General features: G+C 42.7%; 1 protein-coding gene across 1 annotated transcript in view; it reads right to left on the reverse strand.

Moving 5' to 3' along the window:
- The window catches only part of LOC115168911 (ERC protein 2-like), a 332,236-nt gene that overhangs the window by 93,284 nt on the left and 228,952 nt on the right, over window positions 1–10,000 (reverse strand). Inside the window, exon 13 of the mRNA XM_029724430.1 lies at window positions 9,174–9,321. Coding sequence (XP_029580290.1) covers window positions 9,174–9,321 — 148 coding nt within the window. The remainder of the gene's footprint in view (window positions 1–9,173; window positions 9,322–10,000) is intronic.

Here is a 10,000-nt window from a genome sequence, read left to right on the forward strand (position 1 = left end):
TATTTATGCTGCAGTAGTTTATGTGTCGGGGGGCTAGTGTCAGTCTGTTATATCTGGAGTATTTCTCCAGTGTCCTGTGTGAATTTAAGTATGCTCTCTCTAATTCTCTCTTTCTTTCTTTCTCTCTCTCGGGGGACCTGAGCCCTAGGACCATGCCTCAGGACTACCTGGCATGATGACTCCTTGCTGTCCCCAGTCCACCTGGCCGTGCTGCTGCTCCAGTTTCAACTGTTCTGCCTGCGGCTATGGAACCCTGACCTGTTCACCGGACGTGCTACCTGTCCCAGACCTACTGTTTTCAACTCTCTAAAGACAACAGGAGCGGTAGAGATACTCTCAATGATCGGCTATGAAAAGCCGACTGACATTTACTCCTGAGGTGCTGACCTGCTGCACCCTCGACAACCACTTTGATTATTATTATTTGACCATGCTGGTCATTTATGAACATTTGAACATCTTGGCTATGTTCTGTTATAACCTCCACCCGGCACAGCCAGAAGAGGACTGGCCACCCCTCATAGCCTGTTTCCTCTCTAGGTCTCGTTCTAGGTTCTGGCCTTTCTAGGGAGTTTTTCCTAGCCACCGTGCTTCTACACCTGCATTGCTTGCTGTTTGGGTTTTTAGGCTGGATTTCTGTACAGCACTTTGAGATATCAGCTGATTTAAGAAGGGCTTTATAAATACATCTGATATGATTTGAGATAAGGTGGGGTAAGGTAAGATAATGTGAGTTAAAGGTGGGGGTAAGGTGAAAATGTGGGGTAAGTGAGATAAGGTGGGGCAAGGTGAGGTCAGGTGAGGTAAGGTGGGGTAAGGTGGAGTAAGGTGAGGTAAAGTGAGATACGGTGGGGCAAGGTGAGGTCAGGTTGCCTTCCCTGTAGCTCAGTTGGTAGAGCATGGTGTTTGCAACACCAGGGTTGTGGGTTCGATTCCCACGGGGGGCCAGCACAGGAAAAAAATGTATGAAATTGTATGAAATGTATGCATTCACTACTGTAAGTCGCTCTGGATAAGAGCGTCTGCTAAATGACTAAAATGTAAAATGTAAAAAATGTGAGGTGAGTTGGGGTAAAGTGAGGTGAGAAGGTGGGGTAAGGAGAGGTGGGGTACGGTGAGATAAGGTGGGGTCAGGTGAGATAATGTGAGGTGGGGTAAGGTGAGGTGGGGTAAGGTGAGATAAGGTGGGGTCAGGTGAGGTTAGGTGATATAAGGTGGAGTAAGGTGAGAAAAGGTGGGATAAGGGAATGTATTTCTTTATTTTATTAGGATCTATTTTATTCCTCATTTGGACTAATCTTTCAATAGTCCTTAAACGTTATAATACAATCACATTTTCAAATATAGCACACTGTTACAAACAACAGACATAATCCACTAACATCTTGACCAGATAAACACTGATGGATGGAAAGATGGATGGGTTCCTTCATCTGCCATAGTCCTGCACAACCTTCAATTTATTACATTTAAATGGTTCAAAACTATTGTTTGAATGTATATATTGAAAGGTTTCTGGTTAGTTCAGATAAATTATTCAATTTCTTTATTGCTCTGAATAAACATTTTATATTGCCTATTTCTCTTTTCTGTCGGGATAACACATAGATGATGGACAATCTATTCCTAGTATTGACTGAATGTCTGTCTCTTAGCAACTGAATACTGTTGTGAATGGAGTTTGGCCGTTTTAAATGGTGTACATTGTGAAATAAAAGAAGCATGTTTTTTTCAATGATCTTGTTGATTGATGACCACCCAAGAGCATTGACCATGACTACAACAGAAGAACCATATCTCCACCTTAAAACATCCTTGCTGCTTTGTTCTGTTCAATCTGCAGCCTTCTAATTTGACTTGTTGATGCATGTCCCCAGACCACAGAACAGTAGTTCATCTGACTCCCAGTTAATGCTTGGGTTGTTTGCTTAAGAATATTTCCCGGGAGACATCCTTCTGATCATGCTTTTTTAAATAGATGAGTTAGATGAGTTATTTGAGTCGACCATGATAAGCAGTTGTCTAGCTGCAGCCCTAGCAGTTTGGTATCTGCCACTTCCTCAATTTGTACTGCCTGCATGCTTAATCGCATCCCATGCTGTGTTGGCCTTTTCCTGGCGGTTTTCTTGGCATTCAAAATAAGTTTGTTCCGGCAAACCCACCCCCTAATATTTCCCAGATCTACTTGCAGAGCTTACTGTACCTGTTGAACCGATTGTCTTGCTGTATAAATTGTAGTATAATCTGCAAATACAGTAGCTTGAGTTTCAGATAAGGCATAAGGAAGGTCGTTGGTATACAGTACCAATCAAAAGTTTGAACACACCTACTCATTGAAGGGTTTTTCTTTATTTTACTATTTTCAACATTGTAGAATAATAGTGAAGACATCAAAACTATGAAATAACACATATGGAATCATGTCGTAACCAAAAAAATGTTAAATCAAAATATATTTTAGATTCTTCAAAGTAACCATTGTCATGACGTGGCCCTTTCTGGGTGTAGACCGTGGCTTCCCCCTCTCTCCTAATTTACGACCTGTTGTCTCAGGTCGTAAATTCCTGGCGGAGACTCTCTTCCCCTTTTCATGCAGACAGAGAGACCACAGAGTGAACAAAGGATTTCACGTGGCCGAACTCCTAAATCCCCAAAATGGGAAAATTAAACTATATGTCCACTTGTGAGAATGTGGGAAGGGTCCGTGGACACTTAAGGGACAGTTATGTTGAGTGTGTTTCATTTGGTGACCTCACGAAGCACAGGAAACACATATAACTATATCTTGGAATGTGTACATTTCTCTATTATGGTGTTTGTATCTAATTCTTGTATAAAATGAATGAGTAAAGATGAAACTATTTGTGAAATGATGTAATGTGATGTTAACCTTTAATTTTGAGAGAATTGTAATCCTGTAAAGTTGAACTAGTCAGTGGCCACACCCCCGTGAGCACAGACATGATCTGGTGTCATGGAACCGCCCTCTTCTACTGTTACGAATAAAAGCCCCTCCTAAGAAAATCCTCTTCAGACTAATCAAACCCACAGTGTGAGCTGTGATTGCGAATAGTTAAGACCACAAAAACCTCAGTGTAAGCTAAGGCTGCAATGGTTGTTGAATTCCTAACCATACCACGTGGAGCATTGGCTACACGGCTGGAAATGGTTAAACTCTGAGACTATCGATCCCTACAGAATAAGAGCAAATCTTACATACTAATTATGTAAACCTGGGATGTGAATACCGACAACCACCGAAACATCTATTCTATGAAAACATTTCAGAATGGTACTCTGAAGTACCTACTTTAACCACAAAATACTTTGATCTTCAGGGAAAGAGAGAGAGAGACTCGGATTAACTCTCCAGCAGACGGACCGGATTCCAAAGAAGACAACAATGACATACACCGTAAATATGTACTTGCAATTATTCTCGAATGAGTGTATATAATTATAGACTGCGTAATAAATGCATTTTGTCTTTCCCGCTCTTTCTCAGTCCACACCCCCTTTGTCCACCAAGCAGTCATAACAGTTTAGCCCACTAGGGAATCTTCCCTGTCATTGTTAGTAACCAATATCTACTGTTTGTTTGTTTATGCATTTCTGTGATTATTTAGTTAGTTAGTAAATAAATGATTAAGCCAATTGGTGTATGGATGATTTATAGTAAAGGCTGGGTTCGTGCAGATAACAAACAATTTACGACGTTCAAATGAGACTGACATGAGGTAAAGAATAATTAATTCATAGATGAAGACTAATTGATCAGATATTAAAATATTGGAAGAGTTATATTTGGAAAATTATAACTTTGTAATCTGAAGATTTTCCGGGGTGCCCCGACTTCCTAGTTAATTAAATGTACATGATTATTTTAATCACGTAATAATAATTACAGAGAATTGATTTGATAAAATAACAGTCTTCATCTTTAATGATGCCAAAGACACGACACTACCCTTTGCCCAGCTTTACACATTCTTGGCATTCTCTCACCTGGAATGCTTTTCCAACAGTCTTGAAGGAGTTCCCACATATGCTGAGCACTTGTTAGCGGCTTTTCCTACACTCTGCGGTCCAACTCATCCCAAACCATCTCAATTGGGTTGAGGGCGGGTGATTGTGAAGACCTGGTCATCTGATGTAGCACTCAATCTCTCTCCTTCTTCGTCTAAATACATAGCCTGTAAGTGTGTTTTGTGTCATTGTCCTGTTGAAAAACAAATAATAGTCCCACTAAGTGCAAACCAGGTGGGATGGCGTTTCGCTGCATAATGCTGTGTAGCCATGCTGGTAAAGTGTGCCTTGAATTCTAAATAAATCACTGAGAGTGTCACCAGCAAAGCACCCCCACAACATCACACCTCCTCCTCCATGCCTCATGGTGGGAACCACACATGAGGAGATCATCAATTCGTCTACTCCGCGTCTCACGAAGACACAGCGGTTGGAACCAACAAACTCAAATTTGGACTCATCAGACCAAAGGACAGATTTCCACCAGTCTAATGTCCATTGATTGTGCATCTTGGCCCAAGCAAGTCTCTTCTTATTATTGGTGTCCTTTAGTAGTGGTTTCTTTGCAGCAATTCGAGTTGCAAAGAAAAAGCCATATCTCAGACTGGTCAATAAAAATAAAAGATTAAGATGGGCAAAATAACACAGACACTGGAGATAGGAACTCTGCCTAGAAGGCCAGCATCCCGGAGTCACCTCTTCACTGTTGATGTTGAGACTGGTGTTGTGCGGGTACTATTTCATGAAGCTACCAGTTGAGGACTTGTGAGACGTCTGTTTCTCAAACTAGACACTCTAATGTACTTGTCCTCTTGCTCAGTTGTGCACCGGGGCCTCCCACTCCTCTTTTTATTCTGGTTAGAGACAGTTTGCACTGCTCTGTGAAGGGAGTAGTACACCGCGATGTATGAGATCTTCAGTTTTTTGGCAATTCTTCACATGGAATAGCCTTCATTTCTCAGAACAAGAATAAACTGATTAGTTTCAGAAGAAACTTCTTTGTTTCTGGCCATTTTGAGCAAGTAATCGAACCCACAAATGCTGATTCCCCAGATACTCAACTAGTCTAAAGAAGGACAGTTTTATTGCTTCTTTAATCAGCTCAAACAGTTTTCAGCTGTGCTAACATAATTGAAAAAGGGTTTTCTAATGACAAATTAGCCTTTTAAAATGATAAACTTGGATTAGCTAACACAACGTGCCATTGGAACACAGGAGTGATTGTTGCTGATAATGGGCCTCTGTACGCCTATGTAGATATTCCATAAAAAATCTGCAGTTTCCAGCTACAATAGTCATTTACATCATTAACAATGTCTACACTGTATTTCTGATCAATTTGACGTTATTTTAATGGACAAAAAATTTGCTTTTCTTTCAAAAACAAGGACATTTCTAAGTGACCCCAAACTTTTGAAGGGTAGTAGATCTCTCATCATTGAATAGTTCAATCTTTCCAATGTATTCTGAAGCATCCAGCGTGTTTGCAGGCAGAGTGTAAAAAAACAAAACAAAACTATGGAGGTACAGTGCCTTCGGATACTATTCAGACCCCTTGACTTTTTCCACAATTTGTTATGTTACAGCCTTACTCTAAAATTGATTTAAAAAAAGAAATATAATAATCCATCTAAACACAATACCCCATAATGACAAAGCAAAGACTGAATTTTATAAATGTTCGCTAATTTATTAAAAATGTATTAAAATCTGAAATTTCACATGTACATTCTCCCCAGTCTGAGGTCCTGAGCACTCTGAAGCAAGTTTTCATCAAGGATCTCTACGTATTTTGCTCTGTTCATCTTTCGCTCTATCCTGACTAGTCTCCCAGTCCCTGCTGCTGAAAAACATCCCCAGAGCATGATGCTGCCACCACCATGTTTCACCATATGGGATGGTGCCAGGTTTCCCCTTGAAGTGATGCTTGGCATTCAGGCCAAAGAGTTCAATCTTTATTTCATCAGACCATCTTAGAGTCTTTAGGTGGCTTTTGGCAAACTCCAATCGGGCTGTCATGTGCCTTTTACTGAGGAGTGGCTTCAGTCTGGCCACTCTACCATAAAGGCCTGATTGGTGGAATGCTGCAGAGATGGTTGTCTCCCATCTCCACAGAGAAACTCTGGAGCTCTGTCAGAGTGACCATTGGGTTCTTGGTCACCTCCCTGAGCCAAGGCCCTTCTCCCCCGATTGTTCAGTTTGGCCGGGCGGCCAGCTGTAGGAAGAGTCTTGGTGGTTCCAAACTTCTTCCATTTAAGAATGATGGAGGCCACTGTGTTCTGGGGACCTTCAATGCTGCAGACATGTTTTTGTACCCTTCCCCAGATCTGTGCCTCGACACAATCCTGTCTTGGAGCTCTACAGACAATTCCTTCGACCTCATGGCTTGGTTTTTGCTCTGACATGCACTGTCAACTGTGGGACCTTATATAGACAGGTGTGTGCCTTTCCAAATCATGTCCAATCAATTGAATTTACCTCAGGTGGACTCCAATCAAGTTGTAGAAACATTTCAAGGATGATCAATGGAAACAGGATGCACCTGAGCTCAATTTCGAGTCTCTAAAAACCTGTTTTCGCTTTGTCATTATGGGGTATTTTGTGTAGATTGCTGAGGATTTTTTTTTATTTAATCAATTTTAGAATAAGGCTGTAACGTAACAAAATGTGGAAAAAGTCAAGGGGTCCGAATACTTTCCGAAGGCACTGGCCGTAGGTAGATACACCCAATATAAAACTTTAATTAAAACAATTGTGTACTCCTGCCTGTTCTATGGAACTATCTGCTGCAAACAGATCGGACTACAGGAAGTCAGTGGAGTGACATCTGACGGGGAAGAGTAGTCCTTTATGGAGTAGTTTATGTTCTTCAGGTGAGACGGGGCCGGAATGGAGGTGAGCTGATACTATCATTATGGAGAGGAAACAGGTGATATGCCTTATTCCTAATTGACCCCTAGCCTCTTCCCCATAAGCTCAACCCGGCCTATCAGAGGGCAAGGTGGAACTATTGTCCTTTTGCGAACACTGACTATAATAATTTCAGATGTACAAGAGCCTAAATGTAGCTATGGAAAATATGTGGGATATGGTATAGTGAAATAAAGATACTTCAGCGTTCTGTGAAGTCACCTGATCTAATTACAGCCATATAGTGATTTCCAGCTGATCTAATTGTATCCATATAGGGATTTCCATCTGATCTAATTGTATCCATATAGTGATTTCCAGCTGATCTAATTGTATCCATATAGTGATTTCCATCTGATCTAATTGTAGCCATATTAGGTAGTGTACGGAGCTGTAAGTTAGGCCAGCAACAATGTTTATCCCAGCATGCATGTGTGGCTGTGTGTGTGGCTGTGTGTGTGGCTGTGTGTGTGGGACTGTGAGCATGTGTATGTGTAACCAAGGCATCATTATGAAATCACTCCAGTGTGTGAAAGTGACTATGCTCTGTGCAGCCAGGTTGTCATAGCGTTGACACACCTTGGAGAATTCTAATCCATCTTCCCAGCAGGGCAATGGGTGTGTGTGTGTGTGTCTGTGAGCATTGGCACATATTTAAGAATTACAAATCCATCTTTCTAAGGCTTCAAAGAGCATCTGACCAATGGCTATCCATCATTGGGAAAGAATTCCCATTCCCAGACACATTTATCCCTCTCCTCTCCTCAGTTGGAGAAACCAGCCTGTCGAGGTGTGTGTGCGCGCGTGTGTGGCTGAGGCGCAACCTTTCAAAGCCTAACTTCAGCACACACAGGGGAAGCCAGACAAGTCACCACTATCTGTAAATCTATATGCTGTCCCCGGATCATGTTCCCCTTTGAGACTCTGACTCCCATAATTCCCTGGCATTTCCTGGTCAGCTTCCTGGTCAGCTTCAGGGGCTGAGGAAGGAGACTCTGATAAGTGTGTCAATTGGTCAAAATAGGGAGAACGGTTTATGTGTGAAAGAGTCGATGTTCTTGAAAAATGCTTAACAACAGTTTTCATATAGAACATGTAAAGTGCCTCATTTAATGCTGGGAGACAATTTGCCTTTAAATGTCTTCTACTTGTCAAGACGGGGAATAGTAATATATTTGAACACATTTCTGAAGTTTCTGGGCTAATTGGTTCACTATTCCATAACAGCCAACCAGTGCGTTGTTTTCTCTTCCAATCATCCAATGTATGTGTAGATTTGTGTGTGTGTGTGTTAAATTGACTGTGTGTGTGTCACATCGCCAGGTGGACTCGTAACCATGAGTTACCGAACGGGAAAACATGACGCATCCTAGGCGATAAACAGATAATGGGCCTTCCCTGAAATTCCTCTGACAGACCGCACCCCCCAGGAACTGTTTACTGTTTACGAGCACACACACACACTAGATGCATCTGTTGACTTTTTAAACCGGAACATTTCCCAGAAGCCTCTTTGACTCAGTGGGTAGTGTGTCTCTGTCCTGTTGTTAGCTCGTTAGCGTTAGCATCCAGGGTAACAGAGGTACTGACATGGTCCGACATGGTCGTAATGACACACATATCTTAATTTATCTACATTACAGTAAAGCACAGAGGTACAGGATTGTTGCTCTGTGTGTGTGTGTGTGTGTGTGTGTGTGTGTGTAGGGGTGTGTGTGTGTGTGTGTGTTGTCCTGTGTGTGTGTTGCTCTGTGTGTGTGTGTGTGTGTGTGTGTGTGTTGCTCTGTGTGTGTGTTCACTGGTATTTACTGGCAGAAGGGTTCATTTTAGGATGCAGTAAGGTGGTCTGAGTTGGTTCTAATAACCTCCATTAATCACCCAGAGGACAGGAGTGTCAGGCTCACCTCTCAGACCCAGAGAGTGAGCGTGTGTGTGTGTGTGTGTGTGTGTGTGTGCGTGTGTGTGTGTGTGTGTGTAGGTGTGTGTGTGTGTGTGTGTAGGGGTGTCTGTGTGTGTGTGTAAGGGTGTGTGTGTGTGTGTGTGTGTGTGTAGGGGTGTGTGTGTGTGTGTGTGTGTGTGGTGTGTGTGTGTGTGTGTGTGTGTGTGTGTGTGTGTGTGTGTGTGTGTGTGTGTGTGTGTGTGTGTGTGTGTGTGTGTGTGTGTGTGTGTAGGGGTCTGTGTGTAGGGGTGTGTGTGTGTGGGGGGGGGGTGGTGGAGGGTAAAGTCATCGTCTGTACCTGTTGTTTGAGCTGGTGCATGAGCCTGTCCTTCTCTCTCTTCAGTGACATCACCTCATCCTGTGATTTCTTACGTTTAGAGGAGGACAGTTCCAGTAAAGCTATGTTAGCATCCTTCTCACTGATCGCAGCTAGAAGAGCCTGCTGCCTGGGAGAGGAGGGAGAGGGGGATGACAGGGACAGAGAGAGGGGAAGACGGTTAGGAAGACATTGGTTGTTTCTCAAAATGCAGACTACCGTGCTCAAGAGCATACTACCATGCTGAGATCATACTACCATACTCAGAGTATACTACCATGCTCAGATCATACTACCCTGCTCAGAGCATACTACAGTGCTCAGATCATACTACCATACTCAGAGTATACTACCATGCTCAGATCATACTACCCTGCTCAGAGTATACTACCGTGCTCAGAGTATACTACCGTGCTCAGATCATACTACCGTGCTCAGATCATACTACCGTGCTCAGAGTATACTACCGTGCTCAGAGTATACTACCGTGCTCAGATCATACTACCGTGCTCAGATCATACTACCGTGCTCAGAGTATACTACCATGCTCAGAGTATACTACCGTGCTCAGAGTATACTACCATGCTCAGAGTATACTACCATACTCAGATCATACTACCGTGCTCAGATCATACTACCGTGCTCAGAGCATACTACCGTGCTCAGATCATACTACCGTGCTCAGAGTATACTACCGTACTCAGAGTATACAACCGTGCTCAGAGCATACTACCATGCTCAGAGTATACTACCGTGCTCAGATCATACTACCGTGCTCAAAGCATACTACCGTGCTCAGAGTATACTAC

Source organism: Salmo trutta, chromosome 30 (genome assembly GCF_901001165.1).
Source record: "Salmo trutta chromosome 30, fSalTru1.1, whole genome shotgun sequence".
In the NCBI taxonomy this organism is placed as follows: Eukaryota; Metazoa; Chordata; class Actinopteri; order Salmoniformes; family Salmonidae; genus Salmo; species Salmo trutta.